The sequence below is a fragment of the Mauremys reevesii genome, linkage group 27 (assembly GCF_016161935.1).
Source record: "Mauremys reevesii isolate NIE-2019 linkage group 27, ASM1616193v1, whole genome shotgun sequence".
Taxonomy (NCBI): Eukaryota; Metazoa; Chordata; order Testudines; family Geoemydidae; genus Mauremys; species Mauremys reevesii.
In genome coordinates, this window is record NC_052649.1 from 8041812 (window position 1) to 8059946 (window position 18135).

Below are 18135 nucleotides of genomic sequence, written 5' to 3' on the forward strand. Positions count from 1 at the left end.
AATAATGAATAATGAGATTAGTTACCTGCATCTTCTTTAACTAGATGCTTAATAGTTAGTTTTGAAATCTGAAGATCAATTGGAAATAAGCTTTTGAATATCAAGAGAGGCTATAAAATCTCAAGTAGCTCAACCAGGACAAGGAATCATACCTTTCCATAATCAGCCACTGGATTCAAGGAGTTTTACAAGCCCTGCAAGACACAGCAATCAGACTCCAGGAATTGTCCTGCCCTTACATAAAGAATGATGGGGGGGAAAAGGGTTGTTCTGAGGCTGAAGGCTGATGGTAAAATATGCCTATTGCAGCTCAACAGGAAACACAGACAACCCCAAGGAACTTAGATTGTTTGGGATGCAGTGCACATTCCTGCCCATACTCGTAAGCTATAAAGAGAGGGACCTTCAGGGAGAAAAATGAGGATCAACTCCTCCACTGAAACATGAGAGCTCTGGGGAAGGAGAGCTGGCATATCGAACATTGGGACTGGGGGCATATAGGATGTAGAATTATATCTCTGCTTACTCTTTCTTCTCCTCCAGTGTGTGCACCAAGAGATGTTTTTTCACATCAGATGCACTGAGCTTTTCGTCCACCCTCACCAAGAGCTTCTGAGCTTTGGCATCAACATCTCCCACGTCCACACCCCCTTGATGGTGGAAGAGCACATAGTCCCCCTCGCGGGCAGCATAGATGCACACGTAGAACTCTTCTTCCTGTGGCACAGATCAGGGGGATGAATATTAGCCAGTAAGTCACAGCCAGCAATGGCATTGCTTAGCTGAATTTCCAGGGGTCCCCAAGTTAACTCATTGAATAACCCAACCCAGGAGTAGTTGGTGTCCATCAGAGATGTCCTTAATACATCCCAGGGAATTCTATAGACTATTATACGGCTGTGCTTGGAGGGGCAGCCTGTGGAGACTTCAGGTCCTAGCACGTGATGCTCCAGTTTGATCCCAACAGCTTTCACTGGGCACATCATATCCCAGGACCTAAAGTCTCCTTGGTCAGCTGCAATCTGCTCCCATTTTCAACAATGGAAGTACAGGCTTCAGATGCCTGTTAAGGTGCCAGCACAATCCTCAGTTGGGCAAAATGAGGGAACTTCAGTTTCAGATGTTGGATGTATGCTACTTTCAACACCACAGACTAAGGCAGGGGAAGATTATGTGGTAGCTACATCTCCCTCAATGTCACGTAAATTATCTCACTTCAGCACTCTTTCTTCTTCCTGCTTGACAGCCACCAGATTGGAGGAACAATTTATTGCCTGTTCCCATGTGATGTTTACTGCAGCAAGATTTCCTCCTGGTGGGGAGGAAAAGCAACCAACCAGTGCAGCTGTAAATCGCCATCTCCGTGCAAAGATTCTAAAGCTCTCTATTTCTCAGTGACAACCTGCATCAGCATCATCACCTTTAGGATATCCACTCAGGTGCCTGCTTTCGCCACCCCTAAGAGCAGTCAGTCTGGGCAAACAAGATTATTTTGGAGCACTTCTTTGTGTTTTAATTGGAATACCAACCTGCTCATGAGGGACGAAGGGCTCGATCAGGAAGTTCTTAAGGATACCTGTCGCTTTAGCGATCTGTTGATAGGAGAGAGAGACACCATTAAAGCTTCACACAGTATCCACAGCTAAGACACTCCAGGATGTCTTTAATGCTGCTCTGACTCAAATCGATTCCCAACAACCTCTATTGGTTTGAATGTGTATCCCTGAAACCAAGATCTCCACTCTCCAGCATGGCAGCGTGTACTATTGCGGCTATGAAGACCACTGAGCTAGTCTGTGGCATTTCAACACTCAAAGGAAGCTTCAGGGAGCCTTCTCAGAGCTCAGTGGCTCCCACATCTCCATGGTCTGTGTTCTCCAGGACTCTGGCAATCATTGTACTGAGATCACCTACGAAGTCTGCTTTCCCCTTTTCCAATGGCGGCGGCTGGTCTTACTCAAACTGCAATGTAATAGTAGTTTGCCACTTCACATCCCAGAAGCACAATATTTCCAAAGGGCACCACTCAGTTCAGATGCACGTACTGTCCCCCCATTAACCCTTCAGTAATTAAAACACATTCCACAGTGTTATTACTAGCATGGGGCAGGAGGACCCAAATTTTCTCATTAGACATTGTTAATGGCTGATTTTTTGAAGGGTTATCGTCAGATGAATAGTCGGTTTTTGTCCTCTTTGCCTTCAGCTGACAGCTTACATCAGCTAGGGCACATGAAGGCACCAGAATGGCTTTATCCTCAGATGAACGGCAAAAACGACAGGCCATCAACACAGGCCACAATCCATTTGCCCCGCCGAAGTCAGCAGTTCACAGGCTGGGTTCAGACAAGGCAGAATGCAGTCAACACCCGGAGATCAACACTCACGTCTGCCCAGAAAAGCCATTCCCCAAACGCAGGCTGTGGAGGGACAGAGACCTGTCCTCTAGGCTCACACTATGGGTTATAAATATTAGTGATCATGGAAGGGGATGGGAGATCTAGCAGGAACATCTGGTTACTATTTTAACTTCATACACATGGAAACCTGGTTTCAAATGCCATCTTAAGTCATCATGTAAAATGAGTTTGGTGGTTCTTCACTATTAGACAGTTGTCCAGATCCCCAAACCAGTGCACAATTTGAAGTGATCAGCCTCTGCTCACAAGGCTGGGATGTCAGTGGGCTGCAGGACAGGAGTAAGGGTCATCAGCAGAGCTATGTAAGGCAGCTTGCAAAACCCACAGTTAAAACCAGCCTAATCTGCTTCAGTCTAACTAGTGCTATCATCCCCCACTTTCACAAGCCCTGAACATTAATTTGGAGGGCGTGGGGGAAGGAATGTATATGAAGATAGAATAATCAGATCTCCAAAAGGTCTGTTTTACGGATAACAAGATGTCTTGTCTGATTTAATCCTTTTTTAAATCGTTTTTTACCCTGAATGATTTTTTATGCCTTTAAAGGCTCAACACATTTAGGAAAATGGGTGAGACACATAAATACTGGGTCATGAGCCCATGCCCCCATACTGAGCCCACTCAGACATGGCCATTGCATTATCCTCAGCAGTTATGTCAACACCCCTTGTTTCTCAAGGGGCAGCCCCACCCGGATGCAGCTGCCTTGCCCCATTTCACAACGTCCTTCAGCAGTGGCTTTGCAGTCCCTGCTGTGCATCTCAGTGATAAAGCCAACTGCATATCAGTCACAGGAACGACAAGGCCTTGGTTACCCCCAGAAAGCATGACTCCATCAACTCCTGAGATGCAGAGGCTGAGATAACAGGTGTCTTTATCATTGTCAGAGTGTTCCCAGGAGAATAAAAGTTACAAGACAGCATCCAATTAAAACGAGGACTGATATAAAACTCCATTGTCAGCCAACAAACAGTGACTAATACACTGGCTGGCAACAATGAAGGGGTGATGCGAGGACTTTGCTTTTAGTCCAGTCTCGTTACAGCTACTTTGGGCACCAGTAAAATGAAACAGCCACCCCCACTAGAGGCAGTGCTGGCTCTTTGAGGTCCTGTTTTCTGGCTTCTAAGTGGGGACAGGTATTTAGAATTGTACGAGAATTCAGTGGGAATACACCACATTTTTCTACTGTCAGCGCTTCACAATAGGCTTAGTCACTGGATATAAATAATGGGTAGTAAGTCGACTGAACTGTGCCATCAGTGGGGTACCATATGGTGCTTAATTCCCAACAGTAGATACACACAGGTCAGATTCTCCTCTCTCTTGGTTTTACATCAACATCACTTCAATGATTTTTCCTGCCTTACACTGGCATATGCAAGAGGGAGAACCTGGCACACAGAAACTAATATACAAAGCCCACTAAAGATCAGGTTTATAGTATGGAAGGGTCAGAGCAATACAAGTGACATTTCAGCTCTTCACTGCTACATCTGCCATCAGAACCTTGGCCAATACGCTCCATACCTACCGTAGTTTCTTTTCCCAGACGTACTTTGAGCCAAGCCTTCACCTGACCCAGGTCAAGATTAACTCCAACTAATCCGAGCTTCCCACGCCGTTTTATTAGCTGATCCGGCTTCACCACCAGACGCTAGAATATAAGACATGAGGGGAGAGAAAAATCAGAAGCTTTGAGTTAAGCAGAAACAGTCTCTGCAAATAATTAAACTGAGTTTTAAATTAAGTAAATTCTCTGCAGCAAATGTTCTGGGGGAGAGTTCGTTTAACCTATTGGCTGGCACCCAATGTACTATGGTTGCTAGGCAAAATGCATCACTAGTACTTCCCTAGGTACTAGGTGAGAGATTCCACCAAGTTCACAAAAGAAAAAAAAAATGAAAATATCATAGCCACAGAACAAATGCTGGGGCAGAAATCCAGCTGCAATACAGGTAAGTGGGGGTTCTGGCAGAGGTGGGCATTAGGAGAGGGACAGAGTCAGATGACGCCTTCCTGGAAGCATCCTGCTTGCAGTGAAAACTCGCTTGGATTTTTGCTCATATTTGCAGAGCTGTGTTATGAGCCAACTGAACATAATCCCAAGAATTCTCCAAAAACTTTGTGGTCAATTTCCCTTTTGTTCTGACACTTAACCGGACTAAATTCCAACTGGGCAGTAACATTCTAAATCAGATTTCCCTTGTTGTTTCATTGGGATACAGCACTCGTCCTAACTCCCTGTCCTGAACTGATAGTTTGTTGCTTTGTGTGGTTAAAAAAGCTGCCTTTTATTCACTTCAGAGGTTGCTATGTGTCAGCAGTGGGTGTAGGGAGATAATTTGTTGAGTGCTTTGGGATCCTTGAGTGAAAGTTGTGAGAGCAGCTGTGATTATAATGAGATTATCAAAAGGTGATTTGTTTAGCTGTTCTCCTTCCCTGAGAATCCACACTGAATAACATTCATTATTCCCTTGGTTTTGCAAATTGCTTTGGCAAAATGCATCATTAACTAAAGCTTCCCTGGTGAGCAGAGGCTTAATAAAGGCAAAATTGCTACTGAAGTAGAAACACGCAATGCCAGAGAAGTAAGCAAATGCAATCTGACTTCTCACAAACATGACTTTTCTTTACCCTCCCGACAAGCTCTGCACATGGAGATTTGCCAATGCCAGGGATAAGGCTGGAATTAGGAGGGTATCACATTTCAGTTGACCCACAGTAGCTCTCTGTTGGACTGCTGCAGAAGGCTCTGCCTAAAGGAAGTACACATCTCAAGCTTACATAGGTCACTTTTTGCTGAGCAGAGAGAGTTCTCTACAGTGCTTTTCCCCTCCTGTACTGCCCATCCCCATTCATCCAGTACAGACTATAGCTTTAGTGATCTATGTTACGGAGCAGCGGTTCTCAACCAGGGGTACATTACTCCAGGGGTATGCGGAGGTCTTCCAGGGGGGTACATCAACTCATCTAGATATTTGCCTAGTTTTTCAACAGGCTACATAAAAAGCACTAGCAAAAAGTCAGCACCAGCGAAAATTTCATACAATGACTTATTTATACTGCTCTATATAGTATACACTGAAACGTAAATCCAATATTTATATTCCAACTGATTTATTTTATAATTATATGGTAAAAATGAGAGTAGACAATTTTTCAGTAATAGTGTGTGGTGACATTTTTTGTATTTTAGGTCTGATTTTGTAAGCAAGTAGTTTTTAAGTGAGGTGTAACTTAGGGGTACGCAAGACAAAAATCAGACTCATGAAAGCGGTACATTAATCTGGAAAGGTTGAGAGTCACTGGTATACAGCAACAACAAAGTACTGCAGTATGTAATATGGTGATAGCAGTGTCCCTTCGCTGGATGGACACTGAAAGCCCACAGACATTTCAAGTGTTCAGTAAACAACCCCAACAAAAGGATGTGTGCTGTCCACAGTTCATTTAGGAGTCCTGAAAAATCTCTCAGCGATACTGCTGATATTTCCCAGCAGCAGACTCATGCAGCTAAGTGGTGAGCATTTAATTAGTTACTGTGCAGGTGCTATCAATCAGCAAGTAAATGGACAGTGTGGAACATCCATGTTCTGCTAACCAGTGGCTAAAGTAATTAATAGCTGGAAAGGAGCCAGGTTAGCCAAACAGAGAAAGGAACTCTGAAGAGATGCTCACTGCTCTATGGAGAAGATGCATGGCTAGGAAGCAGGACAAAAAGACTTAGAAAATGAAAGAACAACAACAAACTTACCTTACATTTTTGCTCAGGTACAAGAAATCCAAAACATCTACTTAGTGAAACACAAAAACTAGTCAGAGTGAAGGCCAGTTACTCTAATGCTATGATCATCCTCAGCCCACTCTATAATGCTTGGGTAAGGAAAGGGTGTCTGAAGAGGGCACGTTATTGGGAATGAAGACTGAAATATCTAGAGCGTAGTAGCTACATGACTACCTCACACTCAAGTTTTTTTGCTAGCGTGGGCCAATCTCTTGATTATTTGTCTGCTGACATTTCTTCGTTTAATCAAAGTCACTCAAGCCCTCAAATCAGCAACACAGTCAGATTCCTTTGACACCAATACAGCATTACTGAAGCCAGATTTATCAATTCTCAGTGCTCCACTGCCACGTTGGGAGACTTTCCTCCACATTTCCTGGCACAGATCCTAACAGCTACTGACACTTCACAATAGCACAGCGTTCTACAATGCAGCCTGCCACTGCCATCAGCTTTAGAGAACCTGCATGCAATGCTCCAACTTACAGCCATGTTGGCAGTAGCCATACTAGAGTGTGAGAGCAGGGGACCAGAAGACCAGATGCATGGGTTCTAGTCCCAGCTATCAGACTTACTGTGTGATTTTGAAGGCAGGTCATCTAACCTCCCACTCTGTAATTACTCACCTCACAGGAAGTATGTTGTACAGCCTAGTGATTGTAAAATGCTTAGAGACCCTCCAATGAATGGCACTGCAGAAGGGCAAGTCATTGTGCTTACCTCAGTCAGGAGCCAGGGATGATCCTGGGTCAGCCGATCCCAGTCGGTGTCTGATGTCACTCTGGCATACTTGAAGCGGTTCTGAATGGCTGAGGATGTGCAGATATATTTGTACAGGAACTCCTTCCCCGTCTGCTCAGATATGGCTTTGGCTGACATGGCTATCTAGTAACTGAATAAAATTAAGAGAGAGAGAGAGAGAGACAAGGTGAGTGATGTAATATCTTTTTACTTCTTCTAGACCTGAGGAAGAGCGCTGTGAAACACGAAAGCTTGTCCCTTCCACCAACTGCAGTTAGTCCAATAAAAGATATTACCACACCCACCTTGTGTCTCATATCCTAGGACCAACACAGCAACAAATATAGACAGAGACACTGACTCAGATTTGCACAGACATTTCATCCATCAGGTTCAATGAGAACACAAGGCTAGCCTAAGTAGAGACATTTATTAATCCAAGTGCCTATCCAGAGCTCCAGGCTCCATCTTGTCATTATGAAAAACCTACAAAATTCCATTGATCAAGTAAATAGTCCCCATTGATCAAAAACCTCATCCCATTCAACGACTCCTTACACCCTATCCATTTTCCACCCCCTGGGGGAGAGACAGGAGCCTTGCAGCAAGACTGGAGAGCCACCCAACTCTGCATTGAAGAAGCCTTCACAGCAGATGACCTGTCAGGTCTGTGCCTCCCTGCCATCCCCACTCCTATAGGCAGTGCAACCTGCCCACAACTACATACACCCCGGGCACTGGCTCTCTGTCATCACAGGGCCTCCCTGTAACATACTTGAACACAGCCCGGGGGGGGGGGGGGGAATGGCGAGTGGCAATAGGGCAGTATGACAGAAACCCCTCCTCCAGCCCACTCCTTTTTTCCAAAGTATGTTACTTTTCCAGCATGTCCTCCTGACAGGTCCCCTATTAAAGTTACGATTCTTAATGTTAATCAAATGCTTATATCTGAACAGAAAAAAACCCCTCGATTGTGGTCCCGTCCCCCCCAAGAACCCTTGTTTACAATACCACCTCCCTTTATTTTTCCAGAACAAGTGGTCTGAGGGCAGCCTCACAACATGTAGACTAAGTGCTTAACAGCATCTAGTTTCTAGTGGGGAGGAAATTCTATGTGCAGAATTCTGGAAGGGGACTAAGTGAGGGGCTGGAAGTTCTTGTATTCCTTTCCCCTTCCAAAGGATGGGCTCTATGACCAGCTAGGAATTCGCTCCTTTAAAGACACCACCACACAGGGCTCTATATTCTTGGAGTTGCAACTTGGTTTTGGATGCAACATCAAAGTACCAAAAAGTGTTAGTTATAAATGGCACAGAAATGTTTACTGCTGCTATATGTAAATGCTCACTATAAAAATTCTCATTTTACTGAACCCATTTCCACGTGACAGGCACCAGATCAAACGCTTGTGACCTGCAGAGGTTAACAAATGGCTCCATTTTTTCCTAAGTGTTAGATCACTGACAAACTGGCATAGCCAACAATTCATAGATTTCTGGGCATGACAGCAGCACTCTTCAGGCTACTTGCTGTAGCAGGACTTCCCTTTGCAAAGCTAGGGATGGCAGTAAGTGGAGGTGTTCACACAAGCAAAGCTCTTTCATTCCAGTTTCTTTTGTAGGAAGAAAGGGGACATAAGTGATTCTCTCCCAATTATCGTGAACCAAGAACGACTCTGAACAAAAATCAGCAGAGAGGAGTGGAAGAGCATAAGAAAAACAAACCTTCAGCCACCTTGTAGCAGTCTGGCCATGGAAGTGTACAAATATGACTTGGCAAAGACAACTGGCAATCCCATCACAGGACAGGGGCCAGAGAGCACCTACAAATCCATGAAAGGAAGCAGTCTAAACAGACAACAGAATCTATTCAGTGCCTCTAGTTCTTGTAATAGCTCATGGTTAACAAGAACCTGTGCCAAGGTGGGCAGTTTCATCTTTGATTTAGCTAGGCCCATGACTGCGAATAATTAGTGATCGTTATAAACAATGGTCTTCCCCCCCCTTGTGGGCAGAGTTTTAATTTAAAGGAAGGAAAACTCTCGATGGAGAAAAGGATGGGAGTCATGCAGCATTCTCCATACAAATCTGGGATCTAACGTGTTAATCCAGGAGACCCAGGTAGGCATTCAAAGCGCTCATGGAGGTGGATAGCTGAACTGCTGCGTTGGCTGAATGCAAGAGTGCAGCCCAATGCTCAAGACCAGACTGCTTTCTGAATAGGCTATAGCACAATGCTGACTGACTGATCAGCTAGATTAAAGTTAGCTCTATTTGCTTATTCTGAGACTTTCCTAAACAAAGTTATCATTTCTCAGGGTGGAATTATAGCCGTCTCTCAGGGATATGTATGTCTGGCAGGTACTAGATTGCATGTTCAGCCTGGGTGTCTACATGCAGTCATCCAGAAATAGCTGTAGCAGCAAGCTAGAATGTCAATCAGATGTCCGTCATTATGACTGACTTAGCAACAGCCTGTAGAGGGAGAGGAAGTGCAGCTGCAATCAGGTGACAGCAGGATATAAAACAAACTAACAACCAAAGCCATCATAACATCATCTCAATGATGCTAAGAGCAGGTGGGGGCAGGTAACAGGTAAGTGGATATGCTGCATGCCAATGGATTAGCTTCAAACTAACATTTTATGACCTGGAAGGCCTGCTCCATAGCTCGTCTCTGGATCTGGATACAAACAGTTGTGCAGATACCCACTTGGTGTTGCTGGAGCTACTCAGCCATACTGCTGTGAGGGCTACAGCATCAGGCTCCTTTAGTACAGTGGTTTTCAACCTTTTTTCATTTGTGGACCCCTAAAATATCTCAACTGGAGGTGTGGACCCATTTGGAAATCTTGGTCTGCAGACCACACGTTGAAAACCACTGCTTTAGAGGAACAAGAAGCTTGATGAACAGTAGTGAACTAGCAAAGGCATGATATAAGACAGTGTTGAGGAGAAGTAATATCTAGAATATCGGCAGGTATGCATGGCTTCATCCTCTCTGCTCACTATAGAGTCCAATCTGCTGAATCTACTGTCAAGAAGAAGTTTTCTGCCCTTCTTAGCCCTGCAGATGCCACAGAGCTTTGGGAGAGCAAGCTGGATTCTACTGTGCACCAACATGAGCTGCAGAGTTGTTTTGATTGCTGAATCTTGATTAGCAGGGAAGCTAAAAGAGGCAGAAAGAACAGTTGCACCATTGGGAACCAGCTGGAGTTTTCAGGACCAACAGTTAGAAGGATTGTCTGATGATTTGCAAACTGAGCTAATTTGATCTGCAATTAGCAAAAAGGAGATGGAATGTCATCTTTACACAGTCACTTTCCTGACTATAAAGTCACTGTGACAGATTGTTTTGGACAGGTATATCCAGAAAAGCAAGTGAATTCCTTCCCAGCATGATTTACTGCTGGGTCAACCCACTGTCAACCTTTCATTTTAGACAGCAAAGACCAGGCATAATTGTGTGTTGGCTCAGTAGCTGTCACAGGTAAATGCAAGCCTTCCCTGCCCACCCAGACACAGCTCTGCCAATCACCTTCACAGCAGCCAGCATGCTATTCTTGGCCATTTGTACAGCATCACTCACAAAGCTTTCCATTATCTTTTTGCTTTTAAGTGATGCTCCTTCCGGGAGCTTGGAGAGCTCCTGAGCCGCGTGCTCTCTTTTATTTTGTCTGATAGAAAGCTACAATGCACTTGGCTCCCACACCCCATGAAAATCCATCACTTGCCTGTTTTACAGCATGCCAAAGGGCAGCCTCAGAGAAAACCAGTGTCGCATTTCACTGCATTAAGATACTGAGTATGGCAAATCCATTTCTTACGTATTTTAAAGAGCTGATTACAGAGCTTACATTTTGGGTTCTTTCAGGATGAAATACTAAAGTTCTCCTATAACAGTACAGCTCTGAAAAGCACTGCAGTACACAAATTGAATAATGAAAGGCCTTATACAGTGACTAAGAGTCAGTACTCCAAGGTTCCATTCCTACCTCTGGGAGGGCAGTATTATCTAGTGGTTAGAACAGGAGACTGGGAATCAGGATTCCTGGCTCCCAGTCTGGCATTAATTCTCTGTGTGACCTTGGGACTCTTCATGACTTCCTGTGTCTGTATTGTCCCCCCCCCCAAAAATCTGTAAAATGGAGAATACCAACCTAATCCACTGGGCAGTTGTTAAACCTGGGGTGTGCAAAGTGCTTTGAGAGCCTCTGATAGAAAGGCAAGAGTGCTGTTATTGTGGGTTATGACACTGAAAGCCCACTAAGAGCTCAAAGGCTTTACAAAATCTGTATTCCCTATTAATTCAGCTGTTCACAATGGTTGTTCCTCACCTGACCCCATCATCCTGAGTCTGTGACATCACAGCTGCTGTGGCAAGAGTGGTGATGCCAAAGGATTACGACACTGGAAGAAGTTAAAATGTTAAAAGCAACAAAGATCCTGCTTTCATTCAAGTGTCGCATAGTAATAAAATTGGTGGGGGGAGAAGCGGTAGGACTCTAGCATAGTTAAGCTCTTCAGCTGCACTGACCCTGCTGTTCCCATGACCATGGGGATAGAGAGAAAACTGAAAATATGCTACTATCTGCAGAACTGTTCTGCACAACACTCAGCAGAAAGGTTTCCACAAGGCATCAGCAGATGCCTGCTCTATGCACTGAGTGCAGGTCTGCCATCTGTCACTAAGACAATCAGAGCAGGCCCGGCTAATTGTCTGTATCTGTTCTTTGGCAAACATTAGAGCCATAGCACAAACTAAGTGAAGTGCATGTAGCATTCACTGCAAAAAGACCTTGTTGTTTTCCAATAATTAAGTAGGTCAGGTCCCAAACTTCACAGGCTCATTTTAAGCACTGAGGGTCTCACAACTATACCTGCTGCCAGTGGGAGCGGTGGGCACTCAGCTCCTCTGGGGAAAAAAAATAATGTAAGTCTCCCGTGCACACACACAAGCCCCAGGGTCACCCCCCATCTCCTGTCCATTGGTCCATTTACTTGTTGACACCTCATTGTTTTTGCTTTCCTGGTCAAATCAGATTGCAGTCTTCTTGCAGCATTAGGCTGCAATCCTGCAAGCTACATGTAAATAGGCAGACCCCTACACCTGCTGCTATGTGGCCAGGACATTAGCAACATTCCTCAACTCAAGGGAGGAGTGGGATGAAGTTGGTGAACCTGTTCGATTGCTAATCCACAGCACTCTTTCGCTGGCTAAAGAGCCATTCTAGGGACCCTATGCAGGCATGGCACACAGGCTTACTGCTAGGATCCATTTATTTCATTATCAGAAATCATCCCATCCTCACTGAAAGGAGAATGGTGGAAGCACAGTTGAGTGGGAGACAAGACAACAGAGCGAAGGACAATTAGTTGGCGTTTCAGAGTGTTTGGTCCAGACTTAACTTCAGAATATGCCAAAGACATTTATTTGAAACGGCTGCACGATACTTAGCTCCTTTGTATGCACAGAGAGCTCTGCTGAATGAAAGCCATGCACCTTGCCTTTTCTGATGGGTGAATCACTGTAGTAAGAATTACATTAAACATAATTTACTTTTTCTGAGACATTGATTTCTCATGGAACCAGCCTTCACACATGCTTTGAATAGATCTCGCTGTGTTTACAGAGGCTTTGCAAAAGAACAGTCTATCTGCAACAAAGATTATTTTGAGGGCATGCTTTGAAAGCAGTAGCATTATCTACAAGGATGTAAAACCCAACAGCTTTTCAAGGAGCACCATAAAAGTTATATATCAACATCAGAAGGGCAAAAAAAGATGAAATGATTATTAAACTAGAGAAGTCTGAGGAGTTTTCATGCTTTCTGAAGGGCGCATTCTTCCTAGTGAACTCCGGGTGATTTAATGCTCTGTTCCTTTCTATATGCTGGTCACATAGTATCAAGTTGGGCTGAAGAAAGTGACAGGAAGGGCCAGAGCGCATCTCGGGGGAGATTCAAGCTACTCCCTGATGGATGAAGAGGTCACAAGTAACATTACAAATCAACCGAAGAAAAACAAAAACAGCCCCTATTCCCAACCTCCACACTGTGCCTCAGACTAGCCTCCATATTCCAGAACACATCTTCATTCCCCAACTCACTGGGAGGGTGGGGGTGTGTTGTAGATTGTTTGGATCGGATTCTGGCCCAAGATCCTAGCTGTTTTCACACCCTGCAGTAGATGCACTTTTGTGGGGAGATCATCTGAATGATTCCACACCAGGTGTGAAACAATCTTTCAGCATGGAACGTTCCACTACAAAACAGAAGATTTTTAATTCACTGTATTTTAGGCCATAAGGGCACAATACTATGTTAAAATTGTAACCACAGAACTGGACTAAGTGGCCCAGAAAGCACCAACCCTCTGCCACGAAAAGGACAAAATTATTAGAAATCAGCTGACCCAAACAGAAAGTCCTTAAACCCAACCCTGGATGCAGCTATGGAGATATTTGGATAGGGAGTCTCCTCCTTAGACAGAGGGTCCTGAACAAAGGGGACTCTGCCCAGCCCAATCTCGCTAGAAACCGCTAGTTGACTGCACAGGCGAGTGTCAAGAAGATGAATAACTAGAGGGTTGCACACACTGTTGCTTCCGCAGGCCAAGCTCACTGCACATACCAGGGGCCTCTTGTATTCCTCCATTCCCCACAAGCTCCCTGTGAGCCAACTTGCCATCCCTCTCTATGTCAGGGATTCGCTGTAATCCCCCACCCCTCACGCCAGGGGCTCAGGGTGTCTCCCTTCCCTCGCCCCATTGGGCAGTATCTCTGTGCTCCCATTCCCCTCTCTGCCACATGCCAGGGCTCAACGAGTTTCCCTCCCCGATACAACATTTCCGCCTTCCTCCTATGCTAGGGATGCTGTGTGCCCCCCATGCTGACCATTTCCCCCACATGAGGGGCTCTGGCTGCCCCCCCCACATAAGGGGTTCTGTGTGCACACCTATTCTCCCCCCTTCAATTAAAGAGATTCAAGTTGCTGGCTCCGCTGACCAGATGCCAGGGGCTCCATGTGTCCCCCATGTCTCTCCCTTTTCAGTCTTCTGATTTTCACCAAAATCAACAGGCTTCTTCTGCCCATCAGTGCCTAGAACATTCCCTGAAATGGTGGAATTGATCAGATGCCATGTGTCACATCCAGACAAACAGAAAAATGCCATTGAGCCGAGTGCAAGGCCCCACAAACTCAGCCCATAGACAATCTAACATTTACTTTCTACCAAAAAGCCTAGTAGCTTTAGAAGAGGACTGGATATTTAAATGGAAAATGAGAACCTACGGTTATGTTCGGAAGGCCATATACTTCCAACCAATCTATAAGAGGATATCAGACCTCCTACTTCATGTTTTGAACCAACCATTAGCTAACAGATTTAGGAAGAAATGTCCATTCTGGACAGGTTATTCCATAATTGTCTATTACAGGGTTTTGCACCTGCCTCTGAAACTGCTTGTACTTGCTACCTCCACAGACGTGGTGTTGGGACAGACAATCCCTGGCCATTCCTCTCTCTTCTCACTGTAAGGAGAAATTATACATATGGGAGTGGACACACATTACTTGGCAAGAGGGTGAGCTACCCCCACTACTTTGCTGGGCTAATTGCTAAACACAATTTAACATGGTTCTTCCAAAAGGCTTTCAATTAAACTGTGAGGGTCTATCGACTCTGGGGTTGGTTCCCTGCACAAAGATGCCAGTTACTGTGTTAAGAAAACATGTTTTGAAAACTCGTGGTTATCAGTTCATAAACAGGTACCATCTTTACAGACATCCCAATGCTCATCAGGAACTCCAGAGAGGGTAAAGGAAACTGACAGACTAAATCACATTCTCCGGGGCTCAGAAATATTTACCTCCCTGTTCCAAAAAAGATGTCATCTGTCAAAGCTGCTGGAAGGATTTGTTCTCAAGAAAGTCATTCAAGCACATTAACAAGGGAGAAGAAAATAAAATATTCATACTGACGATGACAAGCTAGATAGGGCTGAGTGACTGAACGCTGACTCTGCTGTAACTTGACAGATGCATATAACCTGATCTGGTGAGGGCCAGCTGAAGGCAAAATACCACCTAGGGCAGTGGCACAGAATCGGGGAAGTCAGAACGGGCATTTTAGGCAAAGGAATCAGGGCAAAAACCGCTCCTTGACTTCTGAAAAAAGTTCCCTGGGATCTGCAGTGTTCACTAAGAGCAAGTGAGACATTGGATTTTAAGGAGTGCTCCAAAAGAAACTACACACTTTAAACGGCATGGAACTCAGGTTTGTCCCAGTAGTTTAGGGATTTCAGAGCAGGGCCACTAAGCCATTCCCTCTAGTAAAAACTGTCCAATTTGTTTAGGAAGGAGAATCTGTTGGGAATATTTAAACTAAAATTTGTCACTGTGGCATCAGCCACCATTTCTGGGAAAATTGTGAAATTGGTGTTGGTAACAAGAGGAGCTTATGATAACCCCCTTCAGGAACAGTTACCAAGATGACATCTGAGTGGAGTGTCCCATCTAAGGCTCAGTTCAGATCTATGGAGCAGCAACTTTTGAAGCAAAGGGGACCAAAAAAAAAATAAAAAATCAAGTGTTCTTAGGAGAACAATTTCCCTTCTCACCTCCAAGGCAAAGCCTTTCCTAGGAGCAAGGGGCACCCAAGCATGGTATCTGTTAGATCCTGGACAGAGTTCCTGTTTACCTAGTGCTACCAGCAGAGAGGAACTTTTAAATGCCCTCTCTAATGCAACAGATGGTGGATTGTTTGTTTTATAACTGAGTCAGCAGAAAGCAATGATCTTACCCTTCCAAGCTGAGCTCATGTCAGCAATGCCAGGCCTTCCTCATCATTCATTCAGCTGGTCCCTTGCTTTTCAGAAGTGAGAAGTCAAATCTCCAACTGCCAGAGAGTTGCTTTGCCAGATCTGCTGGGGCCATGTTTATGAATCTTGTTTGTAAAACTAGTAACAGATATTTAGCATCAACTAACAAAATCTGAACTCTGGATGGGTGCAGCCAAAAATCTTAGCTATAGTGGCCAAATCTGCTCCTCTTTTTCATGACAGAAAACATCTGAACTACCCTGGTTTCCCAAGACGACATGGAGCTCACTGCTTGGGTGTCAAATATCCAGTCACACTTGACAGAGCAAAGTGTTTATTCATCTTAGTAGCTCCCCAGAGCTTCCTTCAAGGTGACATGCCAGTGCTGCTTCAAAACACACTAGAAATACAAGACACTGAGGCAAAGCTTTCCATTGGAGCTATCAGCACAACGCAGCTGTGGATATGGACATAGATGCATGATAATTTCGGTCTTAATCTCAGTTGCTTCAGTCTTTACAGGCTCTTTTGAAGGTGGGTAAGAGGTCAGCTTGCTATTTATCTTTCTTCCTCAATTTTGAGTGCCTGGTCCTTGTAACATGAACACCTGTATTCTCACTAGGAGGAGGGGAAGAGAAACTATGGGAACGGGAGAGATTAAAGACACTGTGCCGAGTTCCGCTCATATTGGACCCTGTTCCAGTCACAGGTCCAGGTCCCACTCGAGTGCATGGTATTCTGCTCTGTTACATGGATGCAAACCAGGGGCTACTTATGTCTTGTCCACACTTGGTTCAGAACCATGCTAGCTAGCTGCAGTCACACCTGAACACTGCTGATGCTAGTAGACAAGAGATTCTCATCAAGAGTTTGTTTCTTTTTGAGAATTAGCTACCATGCTATAGACCAGCCCCCTTTCCAGGTCATTCATTAACACCAAGACCAACACACAATAATCCCGGCTCACAGTGGCAAGGCCAGCCACACCAGCTCCCTTCTGGTAGCAATATACCTAGCTCTGATTGGAGCATAGGCAGGGCCTTATCAAAGGGAGTGGAAGGAGGACAGTTCAGAAAGTGAAGATGGAGAGTTTACACTCCTGGTGTTTGTTTTCCCTCTCCAATTCTCGAGATGTCACTGGGGTCTCTGGAAAGAGCTAAGAGGCTGACATTGTTTAAGAACGGATCAAGGGAGACAACACACAGTCAACACAAACATCCATTTAATCCTTGGATGTCAGCAAATCGAGATTATTTCTGTATGAAATCCTAAACCCAGCACCATTCAGCTACAACAGGATCAAAACCCAAGAGATCCTTATTGGCCCGGCAGGGGGCATGCTCTGCTCAGCCACGTAGGAGACTAGAGTTTGAATCCCTGGCTCTTGAGGCACTAGGTCCCCCAAGTACATCTTGTTCCCCACAGGAACAGAGACACACCATCAATACGGAGAACTGAACGTTGACTAACGGGAGAGATCTAATGCCCTGAGCAGAAGACGAGCGTTCTAAACCCAGCTCTAACATCTTTTCCCTCTGTACCTCTGGGCACGTCCCTTAACATCTTTCTCCATCTGGAAAATGGGCAGTGATAGTACAGCCCTGCCTCCAGGGACGGGTGCTTGGCCAGCACTCTGAACTGTTAGTATCCAAATCCTAGCCTCACTAGTTGTGTAGAACTCCCCAGTAGCGTCACTGGGAGTCCCCTGCTTGGAAGGAGGCAGAAACATGTCCCTGTAGCAAGGGTTTATTTTGAGTAAGAATAAAGAAATACTATGGTCACAAGGACCCAGTCAAACCATCAGTTGGGGGGGGGGGGGCAAAGAGCGCTTTGCACATTGTGGGCTATAAATAATACATTTAAAGGATGCGGCTGATAGGATATTAGGAAGTGAAACAGAAGAAGTAGGCATAATATATTCAACAGGCAGGTAGGATTTCAGCCTTTAAATGCTTGGACGCAGCTGAAAAATGCAGTTCTGGGCAGAGAAATGTGAAGTTTAAAGTAAAAGAATTTTTAAAAAGCAGCAAAAGAGGAAGAGGTGTCTGAAACAAGCAGGCAAAAGAGAGCTTGGGACGTGGTTGTTTAGAAAACCTGTGAAGCCTTCGGTTCTATTCACAGCAGGAATGAGAGGTCAGACAGGCTTCTCAGTCATTTCACCAGAGAACAGCAGCCAATAAGAGGGGATAAGACCCCAAAAGCGTCTCTGGATCCAGACTTGAGGAACTGCCACAGCACAAGCACTAGAACAGACCGTGCCTAGACAGACTGTTTGCACAGACAACAAGAAATCAAATCTTTGTGATCCAACAAAGAAAACAAGAGCCCTTTATCCGGGCTTCTTATAGTTAGGGTTTGTGCTAAGCT

The 18135-nt window shown here is 44.9% G+C and overlaps 1 protein-coding gene across 5 annotated transcripts in view; it reads right to left on the reverse strand.

Annotated features, from left to right (window-relative positions):
- ACLY (ATP citrate lyase) overlaps positions 1-18135 on the reverse strand; it is a 47223-nt gene that overhangs the window by 25469 nt on the left and 3619 nt on the right. For 3 of the 5 annotated variants that reach the window (XM_039516663.1, XM_039516660.1, XM_039516661.1), the window contains exons 2-5: positions 6928-7099; positions 3955-4077; positions 1530-1592; positions 527-717 (exon numbers count right to left, since the gene is read on the reverse strand). In XM_039516663.1, the coding sequence (XP_039372597.1) occupies positions 527-717; positions 1530-1592; positions 3955-4077; positions 6928-7086 (536 nt within the window). In that variant the 5' untranslated portion in view covers positions 7087-7099. Of the gene's footprint in view, positions 1-152; positions 204-526; positions 718-1529; positions 1593-3954; positions 4078-6927; positions 7100-11284; positions 11307-18135 lie in introns of those variants that run through there. The other 2 variants (XM_039516662.1, XM_039516664.1) reach the window with 2 other exon arrangements.